The sequence below is a fragment of the Malaclemys terrapin genome, chromosome 2 (genome assembly GCF_027887155.1).
Source record: "Malaclemys terrapin pileata isolate rMalTer1 chromosome 2, rMalTer1.hap1, whole genome shotgun sequence".
NCBI classification, from domain to species: Eukaryota; Metazoa; Chordata; order Testudines; family Emydidae; genus Malaclemys; species Malaclemys terrapin.
In genome coordinates, this window is record NC_071506.1 from 133,314,959 (window position 1) to 133,333,074 (window position 18,116).

At 46.4% G+C, this 18,116-nt stretch overlaps 1 protein-coding gene across 2 annotated transcripts in view; it reads right to left on the reverse strand.

Moving 5' to 3' along the window:
- LOXL2 (lysyl oxidase like 2) overlaps positions 1-18,116 on the reverse strand; it is a 96,843-nt gene that overhangs the window by 45,809 nt on the left and 32,918 nt on the right. For both annotated transcript variants that reach the window (XM_054017787.1, XM_054017786.1), the window contains one exon: positions 1,720-1,931. In XM_054017787.1, the coding sequence (XP_053873762.1) occupies positions 1,720-1,931 (212 nt within the window). The remainder of the gene's footprint in view (positions 1-1,719; positions 1,932-18,116) is intronic.

Sequence of the window (18,116 nt, forward strand, 5' to 3'; positions counted from 1 at the left end):
CTTACGAATAAAATTCTCCCCCACCAGCTTAGTCCCTGGTCCAGCGCCATAGGTCACGGACTTGGGGGAGAAACTGGATGATTTCTTAGCATAAGCTATTTTGCAGCTGCCTTGTTGTAAACTGTAAAGAGCAAAATGTGTTTAGGTTACTAGCTGGAGATAAAAACAAATCTGCAGCATGCTAGTTCGCAGGGGGACAGTCAGGATTCCTGCTAGTTTTATTCTGCATGCAGCCAAAAGGACACTGCAGGCTTTCCCCCAGGGATCACAGAATCAAAGAAGATTAGGGTTGGAAGAGACCTCAGGAGGTCATTTAGTCCAACCCCCTGCTCAAAGCAGGGCCAACACCAACTAAATCATCCCAGCCAGGGCTTTGTCAAGCCGGGCCTTAAAAACCTCTAAGGAAGGAGATTCCAACACCTCCCTAGGTAACCCATTCTAGTGCTTCACCACCCTCCTAGTGAAAGTGTGTTTCCTAATATCCAACCTAGACCTCCCCCACTGCAACTTGAGACCATTACTCCTTGTTCTGTCATCTGCCACTGTTCACTACTGAGAACAGTCTAGATCCATCCTCTTTGGAACCCCCTTTCACTCTTCTCTCCTGCAGACTAAATAACCCTCGTTCTCTTCCCTCATTTTATGCCCTCCGTGGATACTGCAAGACAGCGCATTATAGAGTAGCAGTAAAGCCCTTTTACAGTAGGGACACTTGACTAATGTGCCACCATTGCTACCATCATTTCAGATCCACAGGCAGCAACCGTGTTGGGAGGCCTAGCGTAGACAGGCTGCCGACATTTCAAGCGGCGTGTCCTCTAACCCTGTTCACAGCAGGGCTAATTGACATGGTGCTTAATACAGTGAAGGCAGTTGGCAGTCCAGCTATTGAAGAGCTCCCAAGGCTGCTAACTCCAGTGGAGCTGAACAGTGGGAGAATTATTGGAAAATTCCTCCAAGGCAGACGGCTCCCGAGCAGCAACTAACTCACAATCCTTAAATTCAGTGAGTTGGCAGCCAGACACCCAGGAACTACGGAGGGTGAGCCCAGGTGAGAGGCAAATACCAGAGAAGCTTGGTAAGCCCTGGATAAACATTTTGTCAGAGGTGTGAAACCCTGAATTCTATGCAGTCGTGTGAATGAGGAATCTTGCGTTATGAGACAAAACAAGGACCTGTCTTACTGCAATTCTAATTGGTTAAAACTGCTGTCATGGCATGTACCGGCCCTGATCATACAACTGGATCTATGCAGACGGACCTCTATGCCTGCTCAGGCTCTCTGAGATTGATGGGCCTCCACGAAGATCTAAGTGCAGGACTTAGACCATAGTCATATACGTATGTTACACACACAGAGCCCACAAAGAAAGAAAGAAAGAATATTAGGACTATCTAGTAGTTGGAAATAGAAAGACAGTGTACCAAGCCCATCTTTTTTCTGACTTTAAACAGATATAACTTAGATAATTTGTTCACATCACTTTATCTCCTCCAAAAAGGTTGGGCTCAGACTGGCCTCATGTACCCCTGGTTACAAAAGGAAGTGTCTGACATTTAAAATATTTACACAGAAGTAAAATCTGATCCACAGGAATGAAGCAACTGGCCGAGGTTGCCCACTTCTAGGTCTTTGCTATAATTTGAAACTTGCATTTTTGAACAAGGCCCGAGTGTTCGGGAAACACGACCAAGGCTTATAAAAAGCTCCCTTCTTACTTGTAGACCTTGGCGTTGTATTTCCTCTCGCCCGGAAATCCAAACATGCCGCAGACGACTCGGGAATTCTTCGCAGTCCAGTGTTTGTCACAGATCTGCTTCCAGCTCCCTCCGTCTTTCACCTCCACGTAACCCTCCGTAACAGGCACACGCCTGCGGTAGGTAGCAAGAATAGCTCGGATCCTTATGTCCTCCACCTGGATGTTCATGTTCTAAGGGTAAAAAGGGTATTTTAGGGATGCATTGTCGCAAGGCAACAGGTCCAAATGGTTAGATCAGGGAACTGGAAGTCAGGGCATCTGAGTTCTCCACCAGACTTGTTTTACAGCTGAATAAATTGACACAGGGAAGACAAAGTGGCTTATGCAAAGTCAACACAGGGAGTCCAGAAGGTCCCATTCCCAGCTCCCCTACTGACCTTCTGAGCAACCCTGGGCAAGTCACTTCATCTTTCAGTGTCTGTTTCTCCAGCTTACAAAAGCGATGATACTTTACCTACCTATGTACAGGACTTTAATATGCCCTGACAAAAAAACATATTATATATGTATGCAAAAAGTATTATAGCCGGATGGACTTTTACAAATAGGACATTTCTGGAGTTTCTAAAAAGATCCTTCTCATGAGATATTTTTGTTGTTTAAATAATATTTTTATTTTAGTCTATTTCATTTAACATGACCACCCTTGGCTATAGCAGAGCCATATTTTTATTTTCAGTTTTTCAGCTTGCTTAAAACATCCTCTCCACTGAGCACCAGGGGAAACTTTACAAACGTGTGCACAATTGAAGATCCAACTGCAATGGGTCTCCCGCCTACTCTGCGCTTGCCAGCTACGGCTGCGTCTTTCCATACGGTGTGGCAGCATTTAGCATGCTGTAACGGGGGGAAAAAAGGTAGCTACTGTCTTTGTATTTTAGGCGTTACTTGTTTTGTGCCTTAACTCACATGCCTGGGACTGAGCTAGGCTGATTTACACCAGCTGAGGATCTGGCCTCAGAAGCATAAAAGTGAGCTGGGCCTGAAATTCATATCATCACAGCAATGTATTTGTGCATCACTTTCCTCACGATGGACCCCAGTATTATGGTACCCAGGGTCCCTGACGGGCTAGTACTCTGGATGTTAGCCCACCACATCTACATTACTACTGTTACTCATGCTAACTAGATTGTAACGTGCTAGCGTTAATCACACCTTCAACTGCAGTGTAGACATACCCACAGTGACTTCCCAGGGTCATACACAGGAGGTCCTGAGGCGGATAGGGAATTGAACCCACATGTTTCAAATCCCAAGCCAGCATGCAAGTCCCTGGGTTATCCTTCCTCCCTCCTTTCATCCCCCAAGAGCAGAAGTTTTAAAAAGCGGGTCTCTTCAATTGCTGTTTGCGTGTACTCGCTGTTTGCTCAAACTGGATTTCTCCTTTAGATGAAATGCACTTGGGACAGGAGATGAGTCACAACGGCCACATGGATTTCACATTTGGAGCATATGTGAGGGCAGGAATACAGCAGAACTCTCAGAAATTCAAGCACTGAGCTCAAGCTGACTGGAAAAAAAAAAAATCTGCTGTGGCAAGCAATGCAAGTTTCTATGAAGCTTCCAGGAGAAGTCCTTTTTCTTGTCAACAGTATAAAGAGTACATGGTTCCCAATGGTTACATCACAGCTGTGGAATTCTCCCCCTCCCCTCCCCAAGTTTAATCACTTAAAAGTGAACAAAGCCCAGCACTTTAAAGGAACGTGTGCTGCTTTGATCCATTGCACTGAATTAAAAATACAAGTTGCTAGAGGCAGGAAAGGTCACATTTGGATTCGGAGTTGCCTAGAAGTAGAATTAGCACATCTGCCCTGGATAGGAAGGATCCAGAAAGCCCGCATTTGGTTATGCGATCGCCGTGTGTAACTTGCTAAATATGACAGGCCGCAAGCCGGATCCTCACCTGCTGCAAACAGACATTGCTCCACCAAAGTCAATCGGCTGAGGCTCTGGCCTAGTGTGTTTAGAGGAGGGGACTCAGCTCAAATCCCTGCACTCTCGTGGACTCTGCTACTGACTCACTCAGTAACCTTGGGCAACTCACTTAGACTGTATTTTTTCAAGCATCTATTCATTTTGATTAACTGGCTTGACATATGCCTAGGTATTGATCTTACAGAGGTGCTGACCTCTTGTTGCTCCCAGTAACTTTAACTGCAATTGTGGATGCTTAACATTCAACCATACTGTGTCTCAAAGAGGGCACCCAAAACCAGAGGTCACTTTTGAAAATTTGGCCTACACCTCTTGTTATTTATGCTGTGTATTACAGTAGCACCAAGAAGCCCAGGTCATGGAGCAGGACCCCATTATGCTAGATGCTATACGACTACAGAACAAAACACAGTCCCTGCTCCAAATTGCTTAGCTGCTCTCTGCCTCAGTTTACCCCCCCTTTAAAATAGGGCTAACTATTCAAATAGCTGAAGTAGGCCCCTTTGAAAATCCCAGCTCATAGGGCGTTAAGGCCTTTTGCCTGTGCACCTCAAGGCAAGCCCACAGGATCCTGATGGCGAAGTAGAAGGTGATTGCAAGACTATATATTTGTGTGGCTCCTTCAGCACAAATCTGGAAAACCCATTTGCACCACAGGTCCCCTCCTCCCTGTTAGGATCTGGTAGAGTCTCCTGAAACACTGCACAGCTTCATACTGTCCTGGCAGGGAGTATTAGAGCTTTGCTGTGTCTCCAAAGGCCGGATTTGAAATCTAGACTCTTTTTTCCAAGTCCATCTTATAATAGCCTCCCTACTCTTAACCTTGAAGATGGATGCATTGCCAAGGAGCAGGTTTACTTGTAGATACAGGCGATAGAACTGCATTTCCAGAGAGAAAACCTCATTTCTTTCCCATTGAGATTTCTTGAGGAGAGGTCGAGACTCTTTGGCCTAGTGTTTCTTGCAGCAAATGCTCCGCCACAGCTTTGCCAAGGGGACTACTCAGCCCTTAAAGTCTGTCAGGATAGGGCAGGGGTCGACAACCTTTCAGAAGTGGTGTGCCGAGTCTTCATTTATGCACTCTAATTTAAGGTTTCGCGTGCCAGTAATACATTTTTAGAAGGTCTCTTTCTATAAGTCTATAATATATAACTAAACTATTGTTGTATGTAAATAAGGTTTTTAAAATGTTTAAGAAGCTTCATTTAAAATTAAATTAAAATGCAGAACCCCCGCCCCCCAGGCTGGTGGCCAGGACCTGGGCAGTGTGAGCAGTAGCGTAGCTAAGGGGGGAGCGGGTCAGCGGCCGCTCTCCTGCCGAGCACAGGCGGTACTTCTACTGATGGGGCAGCGCTCTGGGTCTTCGGCGGCACTTCGGCGATGGGTCCTTCACTTGCTCCGGGTGTGTTCGGCGGCACCAAAGGACCCGCCGTCGAACTGCTGCCGAAGACCCGGAGTGCCGGCCAATCAGTAAAAGCTCCGCAGTGGGTGGTGTCTTTTTTTTGTGATCGCTACACCCGGCTACGCCCAAGCATGAGTGCTACTGAAAATCAGCTCGCGTGCCGCCTTTGGCACGCGTGCCACAGGTTGCCTACCCCTGGTATAGGGTTTATTTATGGAGCACTTCCTGAAATGGCCTCCCGATGTCAAGCCAGTGTTCAGAATCATTTACATTAGCTACATAATGAAGACAAGAGCCCATTTCAAAATGGGTTGGGGAGGATTAGCCCATATCAGATTTTGACCACTTACAATTATGTTAGTGGGGAGGGGAGGCAGCTGGGACAATGCAAGGTTGAATACAGAGGAAGCACCATTACTTGAGCTACTGAGGCAGCATCACGGCCCAGCGGATAGGCCAGACTGGACGCTCTAGTTCCACCGGTCCCAGTGAGTGACCTTGGGCACATCTAAAAAGATCCCACCTGTAAAATAAGGGATGCAACGTCCTCATGCCCCTTTGTAATGGGCTTTGATATCTAGGGACAAAAAGCTTTATATAAAATCTATTACGGGTTATTATTTAAGGGGGAGATTTTCAAAAGGCACAAGGGGTAGGGAGGCATCCCATTCCAATTGGAGGAGGTGTCTAAACCCCTCGGGTCCTATCTGGAAAAAAATCAGTCTAAAACTGTACTGGGAAAAGTACTTGGGATCATAAGAGCAGTGGGGGCAATCTGCACTGGCTGCAGGGAAAGTGGACTAAGTAGTGTAATGGAACTTCTCTATCTATAACAGGGTTAAAAAAAAACCTAGATAAATTCATGGAGGATAGGCCCATCAATTGCTATTAGCCAGGATGGGAAGGGATGGTGTCCCTAGCCTGTTTGCCGGAAGCTGGGAACGGAGACGGGATGGATCACTTGATAACCACCTGCTCTGTTCATTCCCTCTGGGGCACCTGGCATTGGCCACTGTTGGAAGACAAAAAGAACAGGAGTACTTGTGGCACCTTAGAGACTAACAAATTTATTAGAGCATAAGAAGTGGGCTGTAGCCCACTTCATCGGATGCATGTAGTGGAAAATACAGTAGGAACATATAGATACACACAGAACATGAAACAATGGGTGTTACCATAAACACTATAAGGAGAGTGATCAGTTAAGGTGAGCTTTTATCAGCAGGAGAGGGGAAAAAAAAAAAACTGTTTGTAGTGGTAATGAAAATGGCCCATTTCCAGCAATTGACAAGGAGATATGAGGAACTGTGTGTGGTGAGGGTGGGGGGGAGAGGGGAAATATGCATGGGGAAATAGTTTTACTTTGTGTAATGGCCCATCCACTCCCAGTCTTTGTTCAAGTCTAGTTTAATGGTGTCCAATTTGCAAATTAATTCCAATTCAGCAGTCTCTCATTGGAGTCTGTTTCTGAAGTTTTTTGTTGTTGTAATATTGTGACTTTTAGGTCTGTAATCGAGGGGCCGGGAAGATTGAAGTGTTCTCCAACTGGTTTTTGAATGTTCTAATTCTTGACATCTGATTTTGTTGCAAGGATAGGTTCCTGGATTAGTGTTTTTGTTGTGTGGTTGCTGGTGAGTATTTGCTTCAGGTTTGGGGGCTGTCTGTAAGCGAGGATTGGCCTGTCTCCCAAGAACTGTGAGAATGATGGATAGGTTGTAGATCTTTGATGATGCACTGGAGAGGTTTTAGTTGGGGGCTGAAGGTGATGGCTAGTGCCGTTCTGTTACTTTCTTTGTTGGGCCTGTCCTGGAATAGGTGACTTCTGAGTACTCGTCTGGCTCTGTCAATCTATAGGCTGTAGCCCCTGAAAGCTTATGTTCAAATAAATTTGTTAGTCTCTAAGGTGCCACAAGTACTCCTGTTCTTTTTGCAGATACAGATTAACACGGCTGCTACTCTGAAACCTGTCGGAAGACAGGATACTGGGCTAGATAGAAGTTTGATCTGACCCAGTATGGCCGTTCTTATGACTGTAGAGCACATCTACTTCCTACGGCTCTATTAGCACGTTATTCACAAATAGTCAGGTCAGCACCATTCACTGTATATTCAATTCATTATATTTGACTATTCCCCACCCTCCACCCCCTGAAAAAAACAAAAACAAAAACTTCTGAATCAAACTTCAGGGTTAAAAATCCACCCACATATTTCAAGTTTCAGAGTAACAGCCGTGTTAGTCTGTATCCGCAAAATGCCCCTCTGCCATGTACATTGGCCAAACCGGACAGTCTCTACGCAAAAGAATTAATGGACACAAATCTGACACCAGGAATCAAAATACTCAAAAACCAGTGGGAGAACACTTTAACCTGTCTGGTCATTCAGTGACAGACCTGCGGGTGGCTATATTACAACAGAAAAACTTCAAAAACAGACTCCAAAGAGAGACTGCAGAGCTAGAATTGATATGCAAACTAGACACAATCAACTCCGGTTTGAATAAGGACTGGGAATGGCTGAGCCATTACAAACGTTGACTATCTCCCCTTGTAAGTACTCTCACACTTCTTATCACACTGTCTGTACTCAGCTAGCTTGATTATCACTTCAAAAGTTTTTTTTTTTTTTTTTTTTCCTCTTAATTAATTGGCCTCTCAGAGTTAGTAAGACAACTCCCACCTGTTTATGCTCTCTGTATGTGTGTATATATATCTCCTCATTATATGTTCCATTCTATATGCATCCGAAGAAGTGGGCTGTAGTCCACGAAAGCTTATGCTCTAATAAATTTGTTAGTCTCTAAGGTGCCACAAGTACTCCTGTTCTTCTTTTTCCACATATTTCAGTTTACTTGAATTTTCAAAACTCAGCAATGTTCTGCAGCTCAGAAGTCTGCACTGGAGGAGGAGATGAGCCCTTACAACAAAGGACGGTCTCCCAGACGTGCCGTCTTCTAGAATGCCCTTCGTTCTGGGAGGAAGGCCCACAACAGCAATCGTGAGGCTTATTTGAATGATGCCTAGTGCAAATCCCAGATATTGAACATACAGCCAGTCCTTATCCTGGCCAACAACAAAAAATCTGGAATCCTTGTTCCCATATTGCACCCACTTCGACCCTGCTTCTCTAGGGTTACCATTCGTCCGGATTTACCCGGACATGTCCTCCTTTTGTGTGCTAAAAATAACGTCCGGGGGGAATTTGTAAAGCACTCACAATGTCCGGGATTAGCAGAGCGAGCGGCTGGGAGGGCTGCAGGGAAGTCCCGGGCTGGACTCCGGAGCAGCTGGAGAGGAGCCGGATCCGCCCTGCATTCTGAGCCGGCAGCTCCCTTGCAGCCCAGTCCAGCAGCACTGTGCAGGGCCAGACCGGGTTTTGTTGTGCAGGGCCAGACCGGGTTTTGTTGTGCTGGGGAGCTCAGCCACGTGTCCGGCTCGGCTGCACAGAGCCCAACACTCTGTTCTGAGCAGCAGGGTAAGGGGGACCGGGGGCAGGAAGGTTCTGGAGGGGGCAGTCAAGAAACGGGGGGGGGGCTTTTTGGGGGGAGTGGAGAAAGTTTTGGGCAGTCAGGGTACAGGTAGGGGGTAGGGTCCTGGGGGGCAGTTGGGGGGGGTCTTAGGAGGGGGCAGTTAGGGGACAAGGAACAGGGAGTCCTAGGTAGGGGGTGGGGTTCTGGAGGGCAGTTAGGAGCAGGGGTCCCAGGAGGGGGCAGTCAGGGGACAAGGAGCAGGGGGGGAGTGTTTGGGAGTTCTGGGGGGGGGCTGTCAGGTGGCAGGGGTGGGGAGATGGATTGGAGCAGTCAGGGGACAGGGAGCAGAGGGGTTTAGATGGGTTGGGAGTTCTGGGGGGGGCTGTCAGGGGGCAGGGGTGGGGAGGGGGATCGGAGCAGTCAGGGGACAGGGAGCAGAGGGGTTTAGATGGGTTGGGAGTTCGGGGGGGGGCTGTCAGGGGGTGGGGAGTGGTTGGATGGGGCGTGGGAGTCCCAGGGGTCTGTCTGGGGGTGGGGGTGTGGATAAGGGTTGGGGCAGTCAGGGGACAAGAGGCAGGGAGGCTTAGATAGGGAGTGGAGTCCTGGGGGGTAGTTAGGGGCAGGGGTCCCAGGAGGGGGCAGTCAGGGGACAAGGAACGGGGGGAGGGTTGGGGGTTCTGGGGGGGCGAGAAGTGGGAGGGGCAGGGGCGGGGCTAGGGCGGGGCTCCTCCCATCCTCTTTTTTTCTTGCTGAAATATGGTAACCCTAGCTTCTCCATTATAACTATTCATTATTTTTATGGTGCAGCCTACACGTCCCAACTGAGGTCAAGGTTTCCCTATCAGCGAAGGGGATATTGATACTGACCTCCTTTGTGAAGCATTTTCAGATCTCCTGATGAAAAGTGCTGGCTAAGAGCCAAGTATTAATATTATTGTGCTAGGTTGTGAAAACAAACCTAGTAGTAGAAAACCCTGAAGAGTTTAACATCTAAACAGAGAAGTCAGACAAAAGGTGGGAGCAAGCAAATGTTATTAACCCTGTCTAGTAGAGGGGAAACTGAGGCAGAGACCAAGCAGCTTGGCCAAGAAAATCTGTGGCAGAGCCAAGGAACTGAACCCAGGCCCCGAGGCCCAGGCCAATGGCTTCACAAGACAATCTTTTCTCTAGCCAGTAGCTATGAGCCAGTTACCCCCTTAGAGCTAAACCATTCGCTCTGTGAACTGTGTTTTTTTCAAGGGACAAATATGTGTGTTAGAAAAACCAAAAAAAAAGGGCTGAGAGCAACCTAACACAGAAAGGCTGCAAACACCCTGTGCCTCACTGGGGCGTACCAGGGATTTCCAACATCAGAGCAACAGACAAAGCAGGAAGCCAGCAATTTCCCATTGGAGACTTTCCCAAATTACCCAAACAAAACCCCAAGAGAAGGAATTGCCATCTTAGGAAGGTTATTTAAGAAAATAAAATCTACTGGCCCAAGTTCTGCTTCTGTAGTTAGTCAGGCAGCTGCTAGGTGAAGCGCAAGTTAACATCCATTCCTGGGACAGTGCTGACATCCCAGGGAGTGGGTAAGTGGTCTAGGAAGCGAGAGGCACACATTCCAGCTCTGCCAGTGACTCATTGTAAGGAGGCTGTGGTCTACTGGCCAGATCCAGGAACTAGGAGTCAGGACCCCGGGGTTCTCTATTCCCAACTGTGCCACTGTCTCACTTGGGCATGTCACTCTTGCTCTATCTTCCCATTTCACAGATGGGGAAACTGGGGTGCTGAGAGTTTAAAGAGGCTTGCCTAAGACCATGAAAGGAATCAGTGTCAGAGCCAGGATTATAACTCAGGAGTTCCTGGCTCCGGTCAGACCTCTCTCTCTCTCAGAAGAAGCTCACGCACCAAAATACATAAACAAGTCAGCAAGCCATACTGACTTGTACTCAGCTTAAATAGATCCATTTTTCATTGGTTCGGATTTGTATTTTGTCTTGGCCAAGGAGAAAAAAAAATTATCAAATTGGCAGGAAATAAATCATCTTTTTTATACTTCAATTTCCAAATAGCTGTAACAGGCCAGCACGAAACATCATTTCATGATATGCCTGAAGAGCAAGTATAAGCCACATCTATTTCCCCCCCGTTTGTTTTCTCTTTAACTATTTGTAACTATACAACCCTTCAATTGCTTTAACCATGAATCTAACCCTGAAGTCATTATTCAAGCAATATTTCCATAGACAGAATCAAGAACTGCAGATTGAGACTTTACATTGGAAAACTAAAGGGGGGACAGGATGGGGAATAATCAAAACAACTAAATGTATATTTCTCAGGGAACTCTTTAAAAGGACTCGTAAGATTCCCCCCCTCCACACCTGCAACTCTGTATGGGTTTCAAACCCTCCACTGTAGGGTTCTGTAGGTTGCACTTGAATTGGTGCGTAGTAAGTGAAAGAGTGAGTACAGAGACATGCGCTTTATCCTTCCAACACTAACGTCTAGAACAGTTGGGCTAATACGGAAAACAGATTTCTCATAAAATCAGAAGGAACCACAGTAAAAAATATTTAATAGCCCGAGCAGATTTCTTGTTTAAACGACTGTCATATTTCATGTACACGTGTAGAGAGAGATCAATAGACACAGAGTGCACTTATGGGGACAATACAATATTTGTTTTTCTATTATAGTAGCATATAGCAACCCCCAACAGAGATTGGGGCTGTGTTGTGCTAGGTGCTGCCTGGGATCGTCAAAGGAGCCCAAGGAAATGAGGCACCTGAATCCCACTGAAAGTCAATCACGCACCCTTATTTTGATGTGTATTACATTAGCATCGAGAGGCAAGATGGAGCTTCACCGTGCTAGGGGCTGCACATATAGTGTAAGAAACAGTTCGTGTCCTAAAGAGCTTACTATCTAAACAGACCAGATAAAAAGTATGGGAGAAAAGCAGCATCATTATCCACACTTTACCAATGGGAAACCGAGGCACAGAGATTAAGTGACTTGCCCCAAGTCATGCAGGGAGTCTGTGGCAGACCAGGGACTTGAACCCAGGTCTTCTGAGTACCAATCCAGTGCACCAGCCATAAGGCCATCTTCTTACAAGACCAGACTTCCCAATCTGCAGATTCCAAAGCACTTTATTAACCAGGTATTACCTTGTTTACAGACAGGGAAACTGAGGCCTTATTCTCAGACATGCTGGAGACCCATGTGCTTCATCTGGAGCTGTGGGGCTCAGCACAGCACAAGGAGTAAAAGCCAGAACTCTTGACTCACCCAGTCCCACACAATGATTAGATAACATTTCCCTTACTGTAAAAGGGTTCTCACAAATAGCCATCTTCCTCACGCAGGGGTGGAGGACAGATAAAAACAAGAGACTTGATTAACATATTGAATTACCATGCCTCTTGCATAACAAGCCCTCCCCTTTGGAGTTATTCAGCTAGTCTTGCATGACTTCCACCCATTCGCACCAACAGCTATGAGAGATAGATGCTGTCCCATCTATCCCAAACCTCAGTTCCCCTCTGGCTTGGAATTCAACTACACCTCTACCTCGATATAACGCTGTTCTTGGGAGCAAAAAATCTTACCGCGTTATAGGTGAAACCACGTTATATCGAACTTGCTTTGACCCACTTGAGTGCGCAGCCCCGCCCCGCTGGAGCACTGCTTTACCTCATTATATCTGAATTTGTGTTATATCGGGTCATGTTATATTGGGGTAGAGGTGTACTAGCCTAATCCCAATCTGGATCCAAAACCTCACCCTGTCTCTGCTCATTAAACATTCCACCCGTGTATTTTATACGTAGCCAGCTCTAGCAGTAGTACTAATATCCCTAGAGTCACTTTCTCTCTAAAAGGATCCTGTTTCTTGCATTGTTAACCCCACTCACCGAGATAAATGAGTCTGTTCCATCCTTGTCTGGCACCTTTCCACAAACTGCACTTCTTGTTTTATCCAAATGTAGTTTTGGCAGAGAGACAGACAGAGAGAGCCAACATACAAAGCAACAAGTAATCCTCAGGCCAGGGCAACAGATTTTCTCTTCCCTGACTTAAGCTGTTTTACCCAAGAAAGGTGTGACAAGCCCACTGAAGCAAGGCAGGAGGATGAAGTGGATTAGGTACAAGAGAAAGCACTGCAGATCTTTAGCTATTGTTTTTAAGCAATGGCTCCGCCAAAAACAACTCACTTTCAACTAAAGCGGCATGTGTTTGAGTGAAGTAAAACACCAGTCTAAACTAAATGGATGTAAACAGGAGGAAAGCTAGGCACTGGATTGGGACTTGATTCAATTTCCCCAACTCTGCCACAAACACCCTGTGAGATCTTGGGAAAATCATTTCATCTCTCTGTGCCTGAGTTCCCCTTCTGCAAAATGGGGCTATGGAAATCTGGAGCACAGGTTGCAGGAGGGGAGACTCTGGAGGAACATAGGCGCCAACTCCGTAGGTGCTCCGGGGCTGGAGCACCCACGGGGAAAAATTAGTGGGTGCTTTGCACCCACTGGCAGCCAAGCTCCCCGCCCCACCCTACCTCACCTCCACGTCCTCCCCTGAGCGCACCGTGTCCCCGCTTCTCCTCCCAGCGCTTGCCGCCATGAAACACCTGTTTTGCGGCATAAAAAGCTTTGGGAGGGAGGGGGGAGGAGGAGTGGGAACACAGCACACTCAGGGGAGGAGGCAGGGAAGAGGCGGGGCCGGGGCAGGGATTTGGGGAAGGAGTCCAATAGGGGCAGGGAGGGGATGGAGTTGGGGTGGGGACTTTGGGGAAGGGATTGGAATGGGGGCAGGGTAGGGGTGGAGTCAGGGTGGGGCCGGGGGTCGAGCACCCACCGGTGCCAGGAGAAGTTGGTGCCTATGCACCGGAAAGTCAGTCTGCGTGCACATGGCTAGAATGCTAGCTGCAGCATCTCTGTAAATAGTTCTCTTAATAAAGAGCCAGTTTAGTTTTACAAGCACAGAGCCGTGTCATGTCATTACCCAGTAGGCAGTCCATGTAACGGGTTAATGATACCTCCTTTCTTCCACCTTCTGCCTGTCTCATCTATTGAATTGTAAACTCTTCACAGTAGGGCTGTCTCTCGTGTGTGTTTGCATAATGCCTACCACCATGAGGACCTAATCTTGACTGAGACCTCTAGGAGCTACTAGAATACAAATACATAAATCAAACTACAATTCCGAGAACTGTAACAGTTCGAACCATCTATTTTTTTTTTCCTCCTGCTTCCTCAGTTTTCTCAAGTCTGTATTGGGTTTCCTCACTCCTCCTCTACAGCCTTGGAGACAACATCTACCACGTAACCAACAGCCAAGGGTTGTTACGAAACCACAAATCTCAGCCTCAGATTGTGCAGAAGACAGTAAAAATAAAAGTTTTGTTGTGAGGTTTTTAAAGAGAGAATCCCAGCTTCAAATAAGTTCACATGAATCTTAACTGGTTTGGTTCCCCTGTCTCAATCAGATGCTTTCTCACAGCTTTAGATCCAATTGCAAAAGGCTCACACAACCTTCAAACTTTTTCCCATCACCATTTGCCATCTGTTTTGCATTAGGCAGAACAAACATATCCTTCTATATCCACTACTCGCCTCTCCCCCAACTTGCTCCTGGTGACAGTTCTGTCATTTAAATACCCATGTGGATGCAGATTAAAAGCACAGATCGGAATGGATCTGTTTTTATTATTCCTGGGAATCTGGTCCCCATCCCTCAGGCTCCACTATTCATAGTTCATTTTAAATAATAATAAAATAATAATAATAATAATAATAATAATAATCTGAGTGGCAGAAAATCTGCTTGTTTATGCCCTTTCCCTTTAGTATTGCTATAGCCACAAAGGGGCTAGATCATGGCTTTAGACAGGGATTTTCCAAGAGTGAAGTGCCTAATTCCCAAAGAATTGGGCACCTCAATCCCTTAGGCTTTTTGGAAACTTCCACAGAGTGGTGTTGCTCCAGGGCTCCAAGGCACACAGCAGCAGTATTGCAGCATTTGCTCCCCAACACGTTGGCTCAGCCCTGCTAGCTGGTGCACGTGCTGAGCTGTCAAGGCAAGAGTCTGCAATCCGGCAAGGCAACAAAGAACACAATGACGGAGAGATGAGTCTAAACCATGCACAGGGACATAAAATGGGAGGATAGAGAAGGCTCCTCGTGCCCTCTTGTATCCCCAGCGCAGAACAGTCCTTGGTTTTTACAGAGGAAGCAGAAGAAATGACAGTTCATATCCTTTTTGCAATTAAAATCCTTAGGCCCAGGGCCCACCGCATCACTCTGTAAACAGCTGCTAATGCATTTTCCCCTCCTAGCTAGCAGGCTCACAACATTCCATTTAGAAGAGCAATGACTGTTTCCCTTCATTATCTACTCCAGCTCAACTAGTTTTTTCCATCCCAGCTGAACTATCCCAATTTGACATTCCTCAGGCTTTCCTCTGATCATCAGACTAAACGGCTTTTGGTCAACATTTAAAAAAAAAAAAAAAAAAAAAAAAAAAAAGGACTGATCCCAGCAGAGAAGATACCTTAGGCGACTTCAGCAAACCACAACAGCTGGGCTTTTCAGAAGAGACGCTCAATTGCCACATTAAATATACACCCACGCAACTACATCATGAGGGAGCCAGCCAGGGGACTGATAGGACGATCTAGTCTGAGCAGCTTGGGGTTTCTGCTCATTGACATAAGCAAGCTGAATGCTTTTAAACACGCAAATATGAGTCAGTGGTTCTGAACTGGTGACTTATTCTAAGATGAACGGTCAAGGTAGCCCCAGAGGGGGATTTCTGCCTTGACCATTCATCATGTTGTGGGATTTTGCCTCTGTACATTCCAATATTATGTTATCATCATTAGAGCTGAATGAGAACTGCAAAGCTATGCTTGGAAGTGTTAGTTTGGATGTAGCTTGGAGCTATTTGGTTCAACCATGTTCATGATCCTATTTATTCACAAATATACAAGTGAATATATTTCATGTATATATTCACATGAAAGTTTGGGAACCAGCTATTCTCTGTATGGGTACTTGCATTAACACATTCCAAGGGTCTCTTTACACTAACAGGAATTTTGGTTATTCTGGACTCACAGTTCTCCCGTTTTAGAAAGCTTTAGTCATCCAATCAGGTAGCAGGGACAATTCCATATGATCTTAGTGACTAATCGTACTAGTAGTAGGATTCCATGTATCATTACATACCTTAAACAGGAGGCATTTATTAAAGAAAACATACTACAGACAAACAGACTTCCACACAGTTTTCAATTCCAACTTTGTCTCCCTTGTTTACTAGGGACCACACCACATCTAGAACACTATACTGCACATGGAGAGATCAGGCTGGATAATATACTGCAAGTAAATGCACCACTATGAGTAACAAGTAGCAAATTCAAAGCGAACAATCCACAAATACACCATTGGCTGAAATTAGTTCACAAACTGTTTAAACATATATGACTAGCAGGGGGAAAAAACCCTCATCCTTCTTTTGGATACAGACATCAGGCAGTAGGTTTGATCAATTTACAGTGCCAGCTCCTTCCAAGGCCACTTTAAAAGTGGAGGAAGCTACATGAGGAAATCAAAGGGAATGAAAGCTCTGCTCATTATCAAAACACTGGCCACGCCAGGTGTTTCCTTCATCCTCATGACCACTTCAGGAATAGCCAGGCCAACAATGAGCTGAGCTCAGTACTGGAATACATTTCTGGGCCTGATGAGGCCTTTTACACCTGTCAAAATGCAAAAGTTCCTGGTGAGATCACCACCCGTAAGTGTGAATCCTGGTCATGAAACCCATGCACATGAGATACAGCCTCATAAGGTGGTAGGAATTTAAATTCATCTCCATTCTAGATGTGCACTGCTTATATTTTGGATCATGAAGAGAAGTAGGTACACAATCCCCCTTCTTATAATACTACCTAGCTTGTATCTAATGTTGTACAAAAGGACGTAGCTATCATTAGCCTCATTTTACAGATGGGGAAACTGAGGCACAAGGCAGCAAAGTGACTTGCCCAAGATCATCCTGCAGGCCAGTGGTCATGCCATGAACAGAACCCAGTTTGTCCCAGCCCAGTGCTCTATCCATTGGGCTATGCTGTCTCCTTATAAAACCTTAGAAAGTAAATTAAAGGCTGAATTTCCCAGTCCTCCAGCCTTGTTGGCAAAAGCCACAATTCACATATTGCTGATCCACCGTCTTCCTCCTCATCCATCTTCTCTATTTATGCTTCTTTTCCAAATGCCTGGCCTATCCCACTGTCCCCACAGCTATGTAAACATCTTTTTATTTTAGTTACCATCAAGTTCTAAAACACACTTCAAGATGTTTTTGCTTCCAAAGCACAAAGTCACGAGGGGACTGGACATCTATTTACACTTTTTATCAAAAAACATCTCTATACAGCCCTTTGCTTGCCCCAGCAGCCCTCCTCTCTTTTATTAAAGCAAAGGTATCAAACAGTTTATCGACCCCCGCATCACAACAAAGGCATTACCCAACTAACTCCATACACTTCAAGTGACCTTTAAAACCAAGTTATTTCTCCACCCATTCCCCATGCACTAATGTATAGCAGATCTGTCTTGGTTTGAACATCTGGAGCTGGCCATACATGCTTCTGCTGAGTAGCATTGACTTGAGTAATTAACAACCACCCAGTGTCCCAGATGAGAAGTAAGCACTGTAATATAGATGAGGTAGGACACGGAAGTGTCCTTAAGATCAGGAGAGTCTTGAGGGAGGAATGCCAGAAGCCCATTATTTAGATAAGCTCTTTGAGGCAGGGACCCCAGCGCCTAACATGATGGGGTCTTTGTGAATGATGGGAGCTGTTAGGAACAAATGCAATACAAATTGCAGAGGCTTTTACTGCACAGTGAAGGGCTTCACAAGCAGCCTCCCCCTTTGCACTGCAAGTTGCCAGCATGGAGGTGACAAAGGGAAAATGCTAGGGGAGAAGATCAGCTGGCAGACATGAGACAGAGAATAGCAGCGTGGAGTATCATGGAGATTCTTCATTGTGGCAAGTGGTCGCTTCAGTCCAAGAGAAGAAGGATACTTCTCTCCCTCGCAGAAGTGCTTTGAGCAGGGGCGGCCAACCTGAGCCTGAGAAGGAGCCAGAATTTACCAATGTACATTGCCAAAGAGCAACAGTAATATGTCAGCAGCCCCCCAGCATCTCCCACTCACCAGCAGCCCGTCAATCAGTGCCTTCCCCTCCCTCCCCGCACCTCCCAATCAGCTGTTTTGTGGTGTGCAGGAGGCTCTGGGCGGGGGGGGGGGGAGAAGGAGGAGCAAGGGCATGGCAGGCTTGGGAGGGGGCAGGAAGGCGTGGAGTAGGGGTAGGACCTTTGGCAGAGCCAGGGGTTGAGCAGCGAGCACCCGCCAGCACATTGGAAAATTGGCGCCTGTAGCTCCAGCCCCAGAGTTGGTGCCTATACAAGGAGCCGCATATTAACTTCTGAAGAGCTGCAAGTTGGCCACCCCTGGCTTTGTGGATAAGTTCATTAATGGT